The sequence below is a fragment of the Dendropsophus ebraccatus genome, chromosome 4, assembly GCF_027789765.1.
Source record: "Dendropsophus ebraccatus isolate aDenEbr1 chromosome 4, aDenEbr1.pat, whole genome shotgun sequence".
NCBI classification, from domain to species: Eukaryota; Metazoa; Chordata; class Amphibia; order Anura; family Hylidae; genus Dendropsophus; species Dendropsophus ebraccatus.
In genome coordinates this window covers 97675692-97696318 of record NC_091457.1, presented here as the reverse complement: position 1 = coordinate 97696318, position 20627 = coordinate 97675692, and the positions used below count along the sequence as shown (strand labels likewise).

The following is a 20627-nucleotide window of genomic DNA, read 5'->3' as shown; positions in this document are numbered from 1 at the left end:
GGTTTCTATTAGATAGTGCTCCTCTACAAACAGAGTTACAGTAGGGTGATATGAAGTCCATAATGATTGATTGCTCTGGGGTACGTTGAATAACAATCATTATTCTATGATTGGAATTTATAAAACCCAGTGCATGAGGTATGTATGTAGTGAAGATGGGAGCAGGCAACCTCCCACCAGCCCTTGCATCCACAGCTCTCGATTCATTCATTTAGCCGAAGGTGTGAGTGGGAGTGGACTGAGCATAGGTGATAACCGCAGCCTGGTGTCTAGGTACTGGGTGATGGCCTTCAGCACATACAATGTTTTCTTTGATGGATCTAAAGTTTATGTGATCGGACACACCATCTGAGAGATGACTGGAGAGACCCGATTCCAAGATTGCGTGTTGATGTGTTTGATGGATTATTTACCAAGTAAGAGGAGACTTGATGAGAGCGCAGGGACCCTAGTCCCTGTAACAGCATCTATCCTGGCAACCACCAATTCTTATATCTATGTAAATTTTAGGGTGTGTTCACACTTCATATCAAGCAAATTTGGTGGTTTACTTTGGTAGGCTGAGAAAACAAATCGTCAATGTATATCACGACATGCCCCTGTCTCATCCATTCATTTTATTTTGCCAAACATAGTCTAAATGTAAGGATATGTTCACACTGAGTAAATTAGGCACCACAGAATCCTGTGTCTCAGTGTGTCATAGACCGTCTATGGGAGAGCGCGCGCTCCTCCGCGGCAGCCACTCTCCGCTCAAAGAAGTGACATGTCACTTCTTTGAGCGGAGATCGGCGGCAGCGGAGGAGCGCACTCTACCATAGAGATGCTATGGCACACTGAGACAGGTGTGATTCCGTGGCGGAAAGTTCCGCCTAATTTAATCAGTGTGAACATACCCTTACGACATATAGCACATTTATTAGCATAATGGACCAGATTTGCCTATTTGTTTGTCTCAGACAGATGGCAACCAATCACAGCTCAGCTTTGAGCTGTGATTCATTTTATACAACAAAAACAAAAGCGGCCATATTATAAATGACAATGCACGTATAAATGACGTATGCTTGTATAAGGAAAGTGGAAAAAATACATACAATCTTTATTACATGTACTGCTGACAATAAAAACACTTAAAAACTGGCCAAACATGGTCCATACACTGGTGGGCCCCAATGATACTTGGACCTCAACCATACACAGACAGACAAAAACCTATAGAGGCAGCCCACATAAACAAAACTGTATATACAATTCTAATGAAACAACTTAGAATAATAACCAGAAAATAATTGTCAAAAATAATACTAAGGAAAATTATTGTGGAAAATTATTTTCAGTTTATTAGTGGTTTTAAGTTGTTTAATTATCAGCAGTACATGTAATAAAGATTGTATATATTTTTCCCACTTTCCTTATACGAGTGTGCATTGTCGTTTATAATATGGTCGCTTTTGTTTTTTTGTTGTGTATATGATTGACATATATATATTTTTGCACCTCATTTAAATATTGTGTGGTGCCCGCCTTACTCCTGTATTGGTGATTCATTTTATACACATTATATACACACATATACTTATGATGTCATTAGACCCACAGTCATACCGGAGTATACACTATTCTTGCGGTCTTTATTATATTCCAAAACTTTCTATTCTGACTTTCTATTCTGAGTCAATGTGTACATATATTAGTTATTCTTTAAATATCCTAAATTGCATCCGCCGCGGAATGCCACCAGCCTCCGTGTCTTAATGAAACTCTATGGGAGGCACGCGTGCCGCATCGCTCAGCGTCTCTCAGCGCTGAAGAATGAACATGTTGGCCAAGAGATGCCAAGAGATACTCCCATAGGGTATCATGATGAGACAGAGGCAGGCGGCATTCTGCGGCCCTCTTGCTCTGTGTGAATGGTGCCTTTGGGTGGAAAGCTGATCTGCGGCAGAAAATTCTGCTCAGAAATTCTGCAGTGTGATCAACTGAACAAAAATCCCATTGAACACAATGGGACATTGGTCTGTTCATATTTTCCGTAAGGAATTTCAAGCTGAAATAAGAGCAGATTCCTCTTCAATTCCTCACCTAATTCCTCACCTTTTCCTCAGTGTGAACCCACCCTAAACATCCTACATCTTTGGGCTGGTAAAGCCACTCAAAGAGAGATTTATCTGATAGATTTTTGAAGCCAAAGCCAGGAATGGATTTGAAAAGGGGAGAAATCTCAGTCTTTCCTATATGATCTGTTCTCTGTTCATAGTCTGTTCCTGGCTTTGGCTTCAAAAATCTGTCAAATAAATCTCTCTGTAAAGACACCCCTACATGTGCATGCTGTTTTAATCTACACAGTTCAGCTACCAGCTGGTTCAACACATGCAATACCTGTTGAAAAAATGCAATTCACCTGAACCTTTACAAAACCCAAAGAAAAAAAGAGTAGAAGAATGGCATGTGTCATTGATGCGGTACTGCACTGTGTAAGCCTAGGTTCACACTTCCACTGGGGCGGACATAAAAAATTACTGCAGTAATTTTTTTGTTTGCTTCAAGGGCCTGTACCAGGTACAGAGCTGCAGAAAAAGGCAATAAATGATGCCTTTGTATTTGCTGATGGTCATTTGGGCAATTATAAAATAGCATTTTTCCTTGGAAGCTGAAGTGCCACAGAAGTGATGCTGAGCCACCCACCCTGTCCTGACTGATTGATGTACAAGGCTGAGGCTTCCAGCCCTGTATGTCAATTAATCAAAGAAGGGAGAGGTGGTGGAGGAGGCGTGCATGCTGTGACTCAGCGTTTCTTCTGTGGCACTTCACCTTTCAAGAATAAATGCAATTTGATAACTCAAATGACCATCAGCAAATACAATAGCATCATATATAGACCTAACAGATTCCCTTTAAACAATGCATAATAAACCAGATGAAAATCCGACAGACCCTATTGACATCAATGGGATTTCTTAGGTATCTGTCTGCATCAGTTATGCTGCGTTTACACAGACAGATTTATCTGACAGATTTTTTAAGCCAAAACCAGGGACAGACTATAAAAAGAGAACAGGCCATGAAGGAAAGACTGAGATTTCTCCTCTTTTCACATGCATTCCTGGCTTTGGCTTCCAAAATTGGTCAGATAAATCTCTCTGTGTAAACGCACCATAATTGGCCAAATAGGTGCCAAATAGACTCTCCAATGGAGGCTCCGAACTCAGTCCTGTGTGAACCCAGTCTAAGAGCAGATTAGGGCCCTATTACATGGAACGATTATTGTGTGAAAAATCGTTATATCAATCTAATTTAAGTGATAATCTTTTCATGTGTATGTAGGCAACAATCAAACGACTAACTAAAATTCGATTCATTGTCAACCGTTCGTTCAGTGTTTTTAAATTTTTCGGTGTATGTACACATCATTCATTATTACAATCGTTCGTATACTACAGTGTACAAATGATCATAATTACGATCCTGATTGCAATCATAACTAACAACTATCTTTTATTATGGTGAATAAGTTCAGGTTGCTCGAAGAAGCGCTTGTTTGTAATAGTCTATCGTTAATCTGAGAAAACTAAAAATTGCTTAGTCTAATAGGACCCTTTGTCTTTCATCTTTAACATCCAGTGTTTTGCACATTTTTTCAGTGATCACTGAGACGGATTAAGATGGATTTTTCAGAGGATTCTGAAGACACGTGGCCGGTCTTGTCTTGGATATCATCCTGCTTAATGGTGTTTGGCGGTATACTCCCCTACATCCCTCAGTATCAGGAGATTAGGAGGACATCTAACACGGATGGCTTCTCTACCTGGGTATGCTTTGTTCTGCTTATTGCCAACATCCTCCGGATTTTGTTTTGGTGAGTGAGATCAGAGCGGCACACATGGGGCACTGAGCTGTGGCAGATTTGCGGTCTGCAGTATCTCCATCAACTGTCTAGTCAGATAGGCCAATCAGTTCTATGTAGACTCTTAACCATTTGACTGAGCTGAAAAGGTCATGACATTTTTTTGAATCCTTACTTAAAAGCATTCAGAGAAGTGGGGTTTAATACTTTTAGTTTTTCATAACATTGAGGGCCCCTTTAGTAGGTAAAGTTGTGTCTCCAAGAATGCAGCTCCTTGGGAAGTCAGGATTGGTCTGACTTTATGGTTTTTAGTGAGCCCCACAGTCCTGTCTCCATTGTTGTTGAGACCTGATGACTCGGACTTTGTCCGCTTCGGGGGATTTACCATTAATAATGAGCTTAGATGAATTCTCCTTGTTTCAGGGCAGCAATTAAATCCCATCCCAGTAATTGTCGGGTTTCTTTCAGCTTTCACATTATTTCACCAAATGACTTGAGCCCTTGAAATGTCCGCAGAATTAATGGTCTAGTAGTAATGAGCGCATAAGATCTCCGGGGCTGGAATAAGCTGCAAATCTGTGAATGAACAAAGTCTCGACCCACTGTAACGAATAGTTTTTCGGCAAGGTTACATCGATGACTTCTCAGAGAGAGCCGACCTTACAATGAATCATTAGAGGCGTCTTGTATCAATATTTTATCAAGATAAAAATTATTTTGCTGTTATCCTTCTCTTCTAATTATGCCTCAGAGACAAACAGCTGGCATTCATCCCTCTTAATCCTCCCTGTGCAGTTATTATAACATAAATCACCACAATCCATGTCTTAAAGGGGCCATCAGGTTAACATCTCTTGCACCTACTAAACCTGTATTGAAGGGTTGAAATATGACATCACCCATAAGTATATGATGAGCGTCACCTCTCAATGAAGCCTCTCCACCTGTCAGAGGTGAAAAGGGAGGTTTGATTTCCTCTTATCATCAGCTTGGTGTCCATCATACGTATATGGGCAGTGGGTCATTTTGTTAAAGGGGTACTCCAGGGAAAATCATTTTCATTCAAATCATTTTTCTTTCAAATCAACTGAAGTCAGAAAGTTACATAGATTTGTAATTTACTTCTGTGTAAAAATCTTAAGTCTTCCCATACTTACCAGCTGCTGTATGTCCTACAGGAAATGTTGTTTTCGTTCCAGTCTGACACAGTGCTCTCTGCTCACATCTCTGTCCAAGACAGGAACTGTCCAGAGCTGGAAAGGTTTTCCATGTGAATTGGCTACTTCTCTGCACAGTTCCTGTCTTGGACAGAGATGTCAGCAAAGAGCACTGTGTCAGACTGAAAAGAAAACATTTTCTGCAGGACATACAGCAGCTGATAAGTATGGCAAAACCTGAGATTTTTAAACAGAAGTAAATTACAAATCTATGTAACTTTCTGACACCAGTTGATTTGAAAGAAAAAGATTTTCTCTGGAGTACCTCTTTAAATCTGCTATTAATTAATCAGACACAAATGTGTACTATTCTGGGCCAATGTATTTACATTATGATGGCCACGTTTGATCATGTGTTCTGTTACAGGTTTGGGAAATTTTTTGAGTTCCCCCTCCTCCTGCAGAGTATCGTGATGATCCTCACCATGCTGTCTATCCTGCATCTCTGCTGCACTGTGCACACTGTGAACCGTGTGTCAACCAAGTACCATGCCTTTACCGGTGAGTGACATCACAGTGTTTTAGGCTAAGTAAGACAAAGATGGCAGCCAATCCAAAAAAATTAAAATTTCACTATCATTAAAGAGCTTAGAGTGCATACATCTTAGAGGAATACATCTTGTGCTGCTGATGAGTGGTAGAACAGTTTTGTTTTTTTAAATTATAATATTTTTATTGTTTTTATATAGAATACTTTAAAATCAATGAACACCATTAACAAAGACAACCATATATACTGTATATCCCCCCTCCCTCCCTGTTAGACAGAAATACACTCCCATAAACAACACAATTGACTTCCTGATGCAGTATACTTCGCGGGGCGCCAATATTACCTAAAACACCTAACAATTCTTCATCCCTTTACCACCCCTTCTATTACTATACTGATTACATTAATAACTACCATATTCCTATAGGCGGTCCTGCCCCATCCCCCCCCCCCCCCCCGAAAGGCCAGGCCACAGGCCGGAGCCGACCCCACAACCGACCCAACTCCGCCACACAACACAAAATAAATAAACAAAAGAAAATGAATAAATAAATAAATGAATAAATAAAATAAATAAATCATTAAATAAAAATTTAACGTATAGATACGCGTATACATGCATATACACGTAGATACACACATATATACATGTGCATCTTCCTATACACAAATAAACCAGAAAAATAAAAAAAAATGTATTACCACCCCCTTTGACCTTCCTCCCTACACCTCCTTTCATTCATCCATTCTGTTGTCTACACACCACCCGCACCCCAAGAGCAAGACTGATGTCCAGAACTAACTTCAATCATGCCAGAGAGGATCCACAGAGCTCCGATCAACAGAACCCATGGACCCCCTCGTGCCCCTCTCAGGGCGGTTCCCCCTGCCCATATATCATGGACAGGGAGCCGCCCCACAAGAAACACAAACCTCAATCTATCGAACTTATTATAGAAGCTTATTTACGTCAGAAAAAAGATACAAAATGTATAAAAAAATAAAATCATATCACTAAAACCATGTGATGCTTTTCGCAGTCCGCCGTGACGTCAGCACCCCCCTGTCCCCAGCCCCCCAACGGCCAGGTGGAGCAGGACCACCCCCCAACCCCAAACTATGTTATTCCCTCAGAAAAAAAAAGAGCATTACATCAGGCACCCTGAGAGAACTCCACAGGTTACCTACAGGGCCGTTTCTAGGTAATTTTGACTACAGGGCGAATCCTGCTAAAAGCGCCCCCCCCCCCAAAAAAAACAAAAAAGCAGTTCAGTGACTCACAGGCGATGTCTTCTTTGATCTGAGGCATCACTTTCCTTTTCCCCTCCATCTGGCCCAGTCCACCATGATGATTTCTTGCAGCAACAATTCATCTCTTGTGAACCTGCCAGACAAACATCTTCGGTTCCGCACTTTTACAACTTCCACTTCTTTTGTGTCTTGTGCAGTAAAGTCAGTAGGTATGTGAGTTGCCCTCTGTATGTAGGATCCCCTGCTGTGCCTCCATATAGTAATAATCCCCCTGTGCCCCCCCCATAGTATTAATCCTCCCTGTGCTCCCCCCATAGTAATAATCCCCCCATGGTTTGTTCACATATAGTAATAAACCCACCTGTGCAGTCCCCATAGTAATAAGCCCCCCTGTGCTCTTCCCCCATAGTAATAAGCCCCCCTGTGCTCCCCCCATAGTAATAAGCCCCCCTGTGCTCCCCCACCCATAGTAATAAGCCCCCCTGTACTCCCCCACCCATAGTAATAAGCCCCCCGTGCTCCCCCACCCATAGTAATAAGCCCCCCTGTGCTCCCCCACCCATAGTAATAAGCCCCCCTGTGCTCCCCCACCCATAATAGTAAGCCCCCCTGTGCTCCCCCACCCATAGTAATAAGCCCCCCTGTGCTCCCCCACCCATAGTAATAAGCCCCCCTGTGCTCCCCCACCCATAGTAATAAGCCCCCCTGTGCTCCCCCGACCATGATAATAAGCCCCCCTGTGCTCCCCCATAGTAATAAGCCCCCCTGTGCTCCCCCACCCATAGTAATAAGCCCCCCTGTGCTCCTCCAACCATAGTAATAAGCCCCCCTGTGCTCCCCCACCCATAATAGTAAGCCCCCCTGTGCTCCCCCACCCATAATAATAAGCCCCCCTGTGCTCCCCCTCCCATAGTAATAAACCCCCCTGTGCTCCCCACCCATAGTAATAAGCCCCCCCTGTGCTCCCCCACCCATAGTAATAAGCCCCCCTGTGCTCCCCCACCCATAGTAATAAGCCCCCCTGTGCTCCCCCACCCATAATAGTAAGCCCGCTGTGCTCCCCCACCCATAGTAATAAGCCCCCCCGGTGCTCCCCCACCCATAATAGTAAGCCCCCCTGTGCTACCCCACCCATAGTAATAAGTCCCCCCTGTGCTCCCCCACCCATAATAGTAAGCCCCCCTGTGCTCCCCCACCCATAGTAATAAGCCCCCCTGTGCTCCCCCACCCATAGTAATAAGCCCCCCCTGTGCTCCCCCACCCATAATAATAAGCCCTCCTGTGCTTCCCCATAGTAATAAGCCCCCCCTGTTCTCCCCCATAGTAATAAGTCCCCCTGTGCTCCCCCACCCATAGTAATAAGCCCCCCGTGCTCCCCCACCCATAGTAATAAGCCCCCCTGTGCTCCCCCACCCATACTAATAAGCCCCCCCTGTGCTCCCCACCCATAATAGTAAGCCCCCCTGTGCTCCCCCACCCATAGTAATAAGCCCCAGCAGGTCCCTCTCTCCTCCTCTCCAGCCTGCGAGGAGCAGGCCGCCATCTTCTCTCTTCAGCAGGCGCAGTGATATGACGTCATTGCGCCTGCTCAGGGAGAAGATGTCTGCAGCGGCCTGCAGAGTGTTCGGCAGGGTCCGGGCGGTCCATGGGGGGCGGAGCTATGTTCGGACGGGGGCGGAGCTACGTTCAGACAGGGGCGGAGCTACCTTCGGGCACCAGTCTTGCCCTGTGATGGGGCACAGAGGCAGGGGGTCACAGAGCCAGGTGATGAGGTGAGCGGGCGGGTGGCCGCGGGTGCGTGCAGCTCAGTGGAGCCACCAGCGCCCCCTAGCTGTCGGCGCCCCGTGCGGTCGCCCGGCCCGCCCGCCTCTAGAAACGGCCCTGGTTACCTATCCCGTTTTGGGAAGAAGAATACGACCACTTATATCAGGTATTTAGCTTTATCTTCCCAATACACCTCCTGTAGTTGTACCAACCCTTCTCAACTTTAGGGGAGTATATTGTATACTGTCCAAACCCCTCCCCCTATCTGCTGGCAAGAAAAAGAAAAAGTACTCCGATAACCCTCCCATTTCCCAACTAGCTCTTAGGTTTCGTCTCTATTTTTCTTTATAAATTTATTATGCCAGAGTTCATGACTAAGTATTTCACTACCCACTACCTTCCATTCCTTTATTGTTGGGGGGTTAGGTGAAACCCAATTCCGCAGAATAATCAACCTGGCAGCAAAAAATAACTTAGAAATCACCATTCTAGTGGTTTTTAACAAATGCTGATCCTCCATAACTCCCAATATTGCACATACATATTCATCTTCTATCTCCAATTCAAAAAAACGTATCATAATTGTGAAAACTTCACTCCAAAACTCCCTCACTTTTACACATACCCATCAGTGATAGTCCAAGGACGGATCCTCAAACCCACATCTATTACACCCTGCATGATCATCTTTACGCCATTTTTTAATATCAGCCAATTAATAATACAATCTATGGGGGAGATTTATCAAACATGGTGTAAAGTAAAACTGTCTCAGTTGCCCCTAGCAACCAATTAGATTCCCCCTTTCATTCCTCACAGACACTTTGGAAAATGAAAGGTGGAATCTGATTGGTTTCTAGGGGCAACTGAGCCTGTTTCACTTTACACCATGTTTAATAAATCTCCCCCTATGAGTACAAAAAAATTATGTTATCTTGTACTTTTTATCAGTCATATAATTCTTAGCATTCCCATGAACATTTATCCAAAACTCCTGATCCTTCTCACCAATTATCTTATCTGTTTACTGTTTACATAGATGTCATACAGGCAGACATCTTGGGATTTTTTCCACTATAAGTACTGGGAGTCCATGTCCAGCATTAAACCTTATAGGGCTAGATATACATGAACATATAGGTATAATACAGACATTTGCTGTATTTTATGTTTCACGACTCATCTGTAGCTGGTGCCAGGTTTGTATATCAAGTGTCATGTCTGGGACTTAGCAGGTGTACAGTGGCACTCATGACTTGGGGATTGGTACTGGCAGCGGAGTGGTTTGCCGCCTGAAATTCTCCCACTTCATTCATGCAGTGAGAATGAGATGGGTGAGAATGCAATGTTCTCTGCCAAGGGTTATTCGTCACTGTCTGTATAAACCTCCCTCGCTGCTGCAAATCGACTGGAAAGCCTCACGACTGCTGGAGATTCCTGGAAATTCCTGAGGATAGAAATGCATTTCTCTGTGTCCCCTTCTTTTTTGCAGAAAAAAATTATCTTGACATAATGCCAGAGAATAAAGAGACAGATTCTGTCTTGCTTTATATCTGCAGTGATAGCAGGTCTGCTTGGTGAGACCTGAAGCTCCTATTGATTTCAGAATGGGGCCAAGAGGAAAAAGTGTCAAACGTGTAACTTTTTTTCCAACGTGGCTCCCTGTCTAGTTTAAACTGCATGCCGTGTGAACATACCCCTATATAACTTTTAATATTGTGACATTATTTTCTAGGTAAAATGTTTTATTATTTTAGAATTCTAGACACTCATTTATATATATATATATATATATATATATATATATACATATATATATATATATTTTAATATATTGGTGCACTTCTATAGAATTTAATAAAGAGCCCATTCTTATCTAGCCAATCACTGGCGGTGGCGCTGTACCACTCCAGTCAGTGATTGTGTGGTGTCCCACCACGTTGGTTCTTTTTCTTTTCTTTTTGTGTTTCATACACCTGTCTAAAAAAGTTCCTTTGTCAGCTTAAGTGATGCTGGAGTGCTTGGAAGTTATTTTATTGTCCACCACTAGATGTCAGTATTGTATATGTCTGAGTATTGTACAGCTGTAGTTACTAATTGGTTACTGTTTTTTCTCTTGTACCACATGGATCTGTACACCAATGAGAGCAGTTCTTTCTCTTAACCTATCTCTATCCTCTTATTTTTGCATACACACACCTCCCTACCAATCCCAGGGAAGTTCACCTAGGCCCCTGTAGGAGGAGTTTTACATTGGTGGGAGGAAGTGGAAGTAGCTCAGTCTTAGTCAGATTCCTGTGCAGAGAGGAGGCAAGACAGGACAGTCCCAGCTGTAGTCAAGTTGGGCTCTGGCTCCTGCCAGGTCCCCTGTCAGGGACAGAGGAACCCGTCCAGATAGGTCTTTTGCCTTTAAACTCTGTAGAGGTAGGACGCTTTCTACAGCTTTCTCTCAAGTAAACTCACGACATACTATGCAGTGTTAAGCCCCCACTAAAGAGAACAAGTCAGGGATCACCCCAACCCAAGCCGTGGACAAGGAGGAACACAGTGCAGAATAGTATCGACAAACAAATAAGGAACTGGTCCGGATAAAGCAAAGTTGCTAGAAGCCTATGAACTCTATCTTACAGTGTGGGTGTCAGCAGGGAACCCTCAGCATTCCGCTCATCCCAGGTAACAAGGTCTGGGGCTTGTGTAACCCTCTAGGACGGGTCACTCGACACTGGTGGGCAATAAATGGTGCAAAGACTAAAGAGTCAAAACACAGAAAAGTATTCTTTTAACTCTCAAGTATTCTCCTATCTCTACCTCCGAAGTTCCGGCAGAGCACAGTACTACTTAGGTTGGGACTCTCTCGATTTCCTCCCCTCTACTCTTCTGATCCTCTATTTCACCTCTCATCATGCAAGTCAGTGAGCACGACTGTAACACTCCTGCAGATCTGAACTGTAAAGTATTATGAAACCTATCAAGTGTGAAGTATCATATCAAGGCAAAGTTGTATTATCTGCTGCCTACCTCACGTATCTTCAGAGTAAACAAGATTGTATTTATGCTAAAGAGACTCTGTGATTCCTTGTCCTTGTCAAGCACCGACACAACACACGCACCTTTCTTGGGTCATCTCCCCTTTCTGTGGGTGGCAGTACCAATAGTCTGGGTGGGTCACTACTCCACTCCGGACTACCGTGATAAGTACCCAAGGGACCCCCTCACAGCCCGGCAGCTCACTGTCCACAGGGGAACAAGGTACAGTCAGCCCATTAAAACAAAAGCAGGTGTGCCACCGGCGGGGCAGTCACCACAATTGGCTAAGTGGGCTGTGACTGCCAAGACGAGTCTGTCTCGAAAGTGGCGGCGGGAGCGTTTAGCTTGGGAACCGGGGACGGCATGGTTAGGTAACAATAGTTTTTTTTTTTTTATGTTCAATATGAGGGCAGCAAAATATACAAAATTTAAAGGAACAGAGTACCCCTTTAAAGGGGTATTCCACTCTGAGGCTAGGTTCAGACTATGTAACTGTGCGGCTGTATTTGCGGCTGTAATTGTGCGGCGGTATTTTTGGTGGTTCATGCGTACGCTGGAAAGTATACGATATACGGCTGCACAGTGCACACTATGTATGAATCTACGGCCCTATCGTAAACGGACCCATAAAAAATGAACAAGACCATTGTTTGCGGCTGGAAATGCGGCCGTGGATTGACAGGCGGTCCGTACGGAGTACTTCAAAAATAGCCGGCAATGATGCCGAATGCCGATGCCTCTAATAGTTAATATATTAAATTAATAAAACACATTTTCTTTGTAATAAAGTCCCTTTCGTTGTTCAATAATTTAATTCTAACGAATCCATCATTGTGCAATTAAATATACTGTTAAAATAAATATATATATAAATAAATGTATATTTATATATATATATTTTTTTTGACAGTATATTTAATTGCACAATAATGGATTCGTTAGAATTAAATTATTGAACAACGAAAGGGACTTTATTACAAAGAAAATGTGTTTTATTAATTAAATATTAATTAGTACAGGAAGCTCCAGTAAGCCGTTAATTCATATTGCCGGCAATAGAGCATTCTGTACTAATCATCACTTTACTTTAATTAAAACATCAAATGTTTCTTCTAATTATGTTATCACAATAGCATTATTAGAAGAAACATTTAGAATTATATGTGCGCTCAGCTGATTGGCTGATCGGCTGAGCGCACATATAAAGAGCCGGTCCGCAGTACAGTCACTTCATTGTGCTGCGGACCAGCGAAGAGGACACATCGGGGTGAGTATAGAGCTCTCCCCACCCCCTCCCCAGCACTGCACCCCTCCCAGCAAGGAAGGGGGGTCACTTAACCCCTTCCTTGCTGGGATGGGTGCAGTCTGACATCAGTCTGGCCCCCAAGGGGTTAAGGGGGATGCAATACATCCTGCCTTAACCCCTTGGGGGCCAGACTGTAAGCAGCGATCTGTAAAGATGCTGCATACTGTAAGGAGCACAACACCGCTCACAATGATGGGTGTTGTGCTCCTGTTTGTGTGTTTTTGTGTGTTTCTCCCTTTTTGTTTTTCAGATATCGGTATCCTGTGGATTACGTCGGATTCCGTGGACTACGTCGATGACCAGCGGTTGTTTTTTTTTTTTTTTTTAAATAAAATGGTCAATGAGGGGTGTGGGGGTGTTTTTATTTGAATAAAAAAAATTTTAACTTGTGTCTTGTCTTTATTTCTTTACTTTATAGACTTAGTAGTGGAAGCCGTCTAATAGACGGAATCCATTACTAAGTTGGGGCCTAGTGTTAGCCGGTATAAAATGGCTAACACTAACCCCCCATTATTACCCCAGTACCCAATTTCACCAGGGGTACTGGGAAAAGCCGGGTGCCAGTGGTCCCGGAGTGTCAAAATTGGCGCTCCTGGACCCGGCGGCAGCAGGCTGGTAAGATTTAGGCTGGGGAGGGCCTAAAACAATAGCTCTTCCCACCCTGGTGTTACCAGGCTGCTGTCGTTTGGTTTTTAACCCGGCTGGTTGTAAAAATAGGGGGGACCCTATGCGTTTTTTAAATTATTTATTTATTTAAAAAAAAACCGCATACGGTCCCCCCTATTTTTATAACCAGCCGGGTTAAAAACCAAACGACAGCAGCCTGGTAACACCAGGGTGGGAAGAGCCATTGGTTTAGGCCCTCCCCAGCCTAAATCTTACCAGCCTGCTGCCGCCCGGTCCAGGAGCGCCAATTTTGACGCTCCGGGACCACTGGCACCCGGCTCTTCCCAATACCCCTGGTGGCATTGGGTACTGGGGTAATAATGGGGGGTTAGTGTTAGCCATTTTATACCGGCTAACACTAGGCCCCAACTTAGTAATGGATTCCGTCTATTAGACGGCTTCCACTACTAAGTCTATAAAGTAAAGAAATAAAGACAAGACACAAGTAAAAAAAATTTTTTATTCAAATAAAAACACCCCCACACCCCTCATTGACCATTTTATTAAAAAAAAAAAAAAAACAACCGCTGGTCATCGACGTAGTCCACGGAATCCGACGTAATCGACAGGATACCGATATCTAAAAAACAAAAAGGGAGAAACACACAAAAAACACACAAACAGGAGCACAACACCCATCATTGTGAGCGGTGTTGTGCTCCTTACAGTATGCAGCATCTTTACAGATCGCTGCTTACAGTCTGGCCCCCAAGGGGTTAAGGGAGGATGTATGGTATCCTCCTTAACCCCTTGGGAGCCAGACTGATGGCAGACTGCACCCATCCCAGCAAGGAAGGGGTTAAGTGAGCCCCCTTCCTTGCTGGGAGGGGTGCAGTGCTGGGGAGGGGGTGGGGAGAGCTCTATACTCACCCCAATGTGTCCTCTTCGCTGGTCCGCAGCACAATGAAGTCACTGTGCTGCGGACCCGCTAATTATATGTGCGCTGAGCCGATCAGCCAATCAGCTGAGCGCACATATAATTCTAAATGTTTCTTCTAATAATGCTATTGTGATAACATAATTAGAAGAAACATTTGATGTTTTAATTAAAGTAAAGTGATGATTAGTACAGAAAGCTCTATTGCCGGCAATATGAATTAACGGCTTACTGGAGCTTCCTGTACTAATTAATATTTAATTAATAAAACACATTTTCATTGAAATAAAATCAGTTTCGTTGTTCAATAATTTAATTTAAACGAATCCATCATTGTGTAATTAAATATACTGTCAAAAAATAAATATATATATAAATATACATTTATTTATATTTATATTTATTTTAACAGTATATTTAATTGCAAAATGATGGAATCGTTTAAATTTAATTATTGAACAATGAAAGGGACTTTATTACAATGAAAATGTGTTTTATTAATTCAATATATTAACCATGAGAGGCATCGGCACCGGCATACTGCAGAGGATCGCAAGCCCCGGTAATAGCGATTCATGTAAACTGTTTCCCTGCTTTCCCAGATGCATCCAGAGGTGTTTGCATCACTTTCTAAAGATTTTATTTGTTATTTTTAGTTGAACCAGATTTCCAAGCAAATGACTGTATGTTTTCAGCCGCATGTCTATTTTTTCCCACGGCCGTAGTTTCATCCGCACATTTACAGCCGCATAAAAAATACAGCCGCACACATACATAGTGTGAACATAGCCTAACATTGTTAAACTTGTAGGCCTCAGAAGTTAAATATATTTGCAAATACATTTATTCATTAAACTTCTCCTTCTCCTGATATTCCAGCTTTTTTTATTACCTTGTTGACAGCCTGTATATTGGGTATCTACAGTGTAAATTTTGGAGCAGGGTGGTGGTTGGTAACCTAGACAACAAGCTGTCAACAGTGGGAAAGAGCAGCATATCAGGAGAAGAAGGCAAGTTTGCTAAATAAATGTATTTGCCCAAGTAGTATTTAACTTGTGAGCCCAACAAGTTTTCATACATCACTTGAGAGGGTAATACCTCTTTAGGCTATGTTCCCACACAGTATTCAGTATTTTGGTTAGTAATATGCAACCAAAACCAGGAGTGGATTGAAAACACAGAAAGGCTATGTTCACACAATGTTGAAATTGAGTGGATGGCCGCCATTTAATGGCAAAAAATTGCCATTATTTGTGTGGGAACATAGCCTTTAAAATGGGTTTTGGTAAAAAAGTTGTGATTGTTGCACTAAAATGGTACAAAATGTTGATTGCACATATAGCGGCAGCCAGGAAGTGTGTATGTGTTATGTCAAGAAATGTGCCAAGGCAGCAGTGAAAGTACAGTAAGGAGGCAAAACCTTCATGTTTGAACAGTGTGTACATGTTTCTGTTCTGCTGACAATGTGGATTCAGTCATAATTTGACATCGCACTGCTTCTCATGTCAATAACATAAACACATGTAGCCCCAGCAAAGGTGAAATGAGCTGATCTTTATTAACCCTCAGGATGTAGAATTACACTATGGCTGGGATAGGTTATAGTATTGTATAGTAGTGGTATATAGTAGTGTATATACAGCTATTTTGTCAGCTCACCTGCCTTCTTGTGGTGCTGGGCACTGGATAGCTTTGCTGAGGTTAATGAATCAGATAGCCTTCTGAGAAAGGAGAATAGTCCAGGCATCACAATAAAGGTTAAAATATACATCTTTATTTAGTCTTCTTAAAAATGATTGTTGGCATAAATGATATTAAACCAATGCGTTTCGAGCATGTCTGCACTTACTCTTACGCTTATTAGGCAAATGTGTATATCCCGATTAAGAGCAATATTCAACTGATATAACATGGCATTTATATCATGTGACCAAATGAAATGTAATTGTGTAGAGTGGAATCTCAATCCATTGTGATACATTGTCTTATGAAGAAGAGCACAATTTAAAAAGAGTCTGCCGTCAGGTTTGGGGATAATATACCACTTGGATTGCTGAATAGGGGAGGTTAGTATGTAAGGAATGCTACCTTTAGTATTTATGTAATAGGTGCACTGGAGGCAGTATGAAATCCATAGTGTGTGTGAAGGCACCCTAAGGCTATGTTAAAGCGACTCTGTACCCAAAATGTGACCCCCCCCCCCCCCCCCCCCCCGTTTGGCAGGTGATGCAGTTATTGTCCTAAAAACAACTTTTAGGGTATAAACCCACACACCGTATACGCAGCAAATACGCAGCAAATGTGATGGTGAAGATTTGATGCTGTGTTCAGCTATTTAGATCTAATCTGCTGCGTATTTGCTGCGTATCGCAGTAGTAAATACGCTGCGTATACGGTGTGTGGGTTTATACCCTCAAACTTACAGCTCCGCGCCCTACGGGCGTGGCTTGGAATATCTGTGCCCTAACTTTGCACCACCCCTCTGTCCCTCCTCCCCATCATTAGGAATGCCATTGGAACAGTTTCTCCATGCTGAACATTTGCAAAGGTGCCTTAATGATCCAGCCCATGTGCCGGGCTGACACAGCTGACGAATAGTAGGCAATCTGCCTGGAGCATTCCTAATGATGAGGAGAGCGGGGAGGAGGGACAGAGAGGTTGTGCCAGCCTAATGCATACACAATCCAGGCCACTCCTGTAGGGCACGGGGCTGCCAGTTTAAAAGTTGTTTTTTTTAATTCGTTTTATTAAGCATTGTATAGAGACCAATAAATGTAATACATCAAATCAGGAGACATCGATGCAAATTATCAATTCGCCGACAGTCGTACAGTTTACACGAAGTGTTGGCATTACATTCAAAACCTTAACTCTTAACTCAACATTGAAACATATGTCCATGAACTTTAGATAGAGAATCAACCTTGCCTGTGTGTGCCGCTATCTACTCAGTTGTACTTCTAAAGAATCCCTGATGGAGTGTAAGCTGCTAATGGGCTAGAACACCATGCCCCCCAGACCTTATGGAATTTATTGGGATGACCCCTCTTAGTGAAAACTATCTCCTCAAATGGGATCGTGGAGTTCACCAATCTCTTCCATTTGGATAGAGTAGGTGGGCGGGGATCCATCCATCGTAATGCTATAACTTTACAGGCAAAAAATAGAGCCTCCTTGAGGAAAATGCGTTCGTCATGGGTCCACTCCTCCTCCGCTAGCACCCCAAACAGACATATCAGTGGGTGCTGCAGTATCGGTCTCCCCACCACCTCCCCCAACATGGTTGGGACCTCTCGCCAATAAGCATGAATAAACGGACTTTGCCACATTAGATGCCAGAAGTCAGCTCGGGGGGAATAACACCTGTGACACTCATCGGTTGCCATTCTGCCCATATGTGCTAGCCTAATTGGGGTAAGGTAACTACTATGTACAATATATAGTTGTATTATTTTGTTGTTCGCAGCTGGCGATACATGGGTATGAGATTCTAGTATCTCATGCCAGTCATCGTCTGTCATAGAAGGGATACACCGTTTCCAGTATTGCTCTGCGGGTAAGGGGGTATTGGCCATCTTGAGAGAGATAAGGTGCTTATACAATGAGGATATTAGACCTTTCAGGCCCTGTGATCGCAAGACCCCAATCAGCGGATATGTGGATATTGGGCTCCTTGGGGATGGAAATTGGGCATTCAGGGCATGCCGTATTTGGAAGTATTGGAATTGTGAGTGTCGCGGTAAATGGTAGTCGGTCTGTAGAGTATGGTAAGTTTTGAGTACGTTAGAGTCATAGAGGTCGCGCAAGGTAAGAACACCAAAGTTGCTTTTTAGGACAATAACTGCATCCCCTGCCGAACGGACCCTAGGACAGATCTTGGATAAAAAGCAGCTATCTGATGGTACAAGCGGTTTGGGGGGATCAGATTGTGGGTACAGAGTTGCTTTAACACAACACTTTTTCCTCTCCGTTTAAAATGACATCCATCATTTTGCTGTTTGGCCGCCCGTCAGTGCAATGACAGCTGTTGGTACATTATTCTAGTTTGGGTTACTAATTCGCCTTTTCGTGTGTCTCTAATTGAAAAGTCCATTGAATTTAATAGTAAAAACAGTGAAACTGTATGTGAACAACTAAAAAACAAAAGACGTCAGAAAATAATTGATCATTATCTGAGACAACGTCCGTCATTTTATACACTGTGTGCATTGGACATCCGTCATCCCATTGACTTCAGTGCATTATATTGAAGTTAATTTAAATCACTGCAATAACGGACATCATCTTTTTTTTAATGTTGTGTAAATGTAGCCTAAAGGCTCTGTTCCACGGAACGATAATCCTGTGGAATAGAAGGCAACGATCAGCCGACATCGGCTGATCGTTGCAGTCGTTTGTCTTTCAATATGTTGAAAGACAATTGGCTTATATAGCAGTGATCTGCTGCTGATGCTCCGTGTAATAGCGATCACCCGGGCAGCCTCCCCGCACCTCCTCGCAGCTTCCCCCGGCCCTCCCCGGACTTACTCGCTGGCTGCTGCCGCATGGAGTAGCGGCAGCAGCGAGTGGGGAACAAGGAGCAAATTGCTCCTCAGAATCGGGCCGTGTAATACGGCCTTTAGGCTGTGTTCACACTCTTGCATTTTTGCTGTGTTTCTTTGTTTACATTATCAAGACCTAAATTGTCTATGTGGTTTCTGCAATGGGAATAGCATTCACTGGTCAATTCATTGTCAATTTTGGTACTGTATTGACAAATTCACAGCAAGAATACCACAATTTGCCCGGCTGAGTAGATGAATGCAAGCCTTACATCACCAAGCACAATACCAGGTGTCAAATGCAGTGTTGTGAAGCACGCCACAGAGGAATCGTGTTCTGTCGGGTGATGAATCACACTTCTCTATCTGCCAGTCTGATAAATGAGTCTGGATTTAGCAAATGCCTGGAGAACATTGTTGGCATTGTTGCGTTAGTTTGGTATACAAGAACTTGACTGGCCAACACAGAGCCCCGACCTCAACCCCAATAAACACCTTTGGGATGAACTAGAACAGAGAGTGGAAGCCCGGCTCTCTCATCAGACCTCACAAATCCTCTTCTGGATGACAGGGGAAAAATATCCAGACACCTCCAAAATCTTGTAGAAAGTCCTCCCAGAAGAGTGGTAGCTGTTATATTTGCAAAGGGGAGTCCAACTTTAAATGAACAGTTTTGAGAATGGAAAAAGCTGGATTACAATATGACCACAGTGTATTGTAGACAACGTCATATTATGTGTATAATATATGTGGGGTGGGGTGTCCACACAAAAATCTGTATTCTAGAGCAACTCCCCTATAAATATTCCATTTAGCTTTTCTCAGACACAAAAATCTGCCATGATAATATCCTTCCTCTACATTGTTACTGCACTACCTGCATGTTAGTCCTTACTGCAGTCTAGTATTTTATTCATACAGTATAAAGACCTATAAAATGAATCTGGGTAACAGACAGGTGTTGTGTTCTGTACTGGATGGACACCATGCGCCATTTGAAGTCATAAACTCTTTATTTCCTAATTTGATGATAATCAGTTACAGAATTTACCGCTCGCCTGTATACTAAGGTAGTGACACAGCGATTCATCTTTTTCACTGGTTACTTCAGATAAGAAATAGATACTGGAAGTATTTTACCTGTTCCATAAATCTTCCCTTGTAATGGTATTCACTGGAGATCAGCAATATGCGCTCCGTCTCTGCCGTCAGCTCTGTTCAAGCTTTCATATTTCATGTACATTACGTTACTGGTCTAGATATCCTTCAATTACTGCTTTAGCTGCACAGTGGGGGGCACAAGAGTCATACCAAAGCTGCTGAAAATGGCAGTATCCGCAACTTGTCTCAATCAGAGCGAGAAGACTGTAGGACAGATCTGATCTATAATACCCATGCATCATTCTGCCACAAATGAAAAACTACTACTACCTCTTATATTCAAGTATATAATCACTCTAATAAAACTCTCTATGTACAAGTATAAATGGACAGGAATATAACTACTGTAATGTTGCCTCTTTGTATATGTATAAACCTTTTGAAATACTGCCCCCTATGTATAAGAGTGCTACTTTTACAATGCTGCCCCTTATATACAGGATTACAACCCCTATAATACTGCCCTGTATGTAAACG

At 42.9% G+C, this 20627-nt stretch overlaps 1 protein-coding gene across 4 annotated transcripts in view; it reads left to right on the top strand.

Moving 5' to 3' along the window:
- The window catches only part of LOC138789800 (solute carrier family 66 member 2-like), a 46623-nt gene that overhangs the window by 16092 nt on the left and 9904 nt on the right, over positions 1-20627 (top strand). For all 4 annotated transcript variants that reach the window (XM_069968619.1, XM_069968621.1, XM_069968620.1 and 1 more), the window contains 2 exons: positions 3645-3859; positions 5432-5565. In XM_069968619.1, the coding sequence (XP_069824720.1) occupies positions 3666-3859; positions 5432-5565 (328 nt within the window). In that variant the 5' untranslated portion in view covers positions 3645-3665. The remainder of the gene's footprint in view (positions 1-3644; positions 3860-5431; positions 5566-20627) is intronic.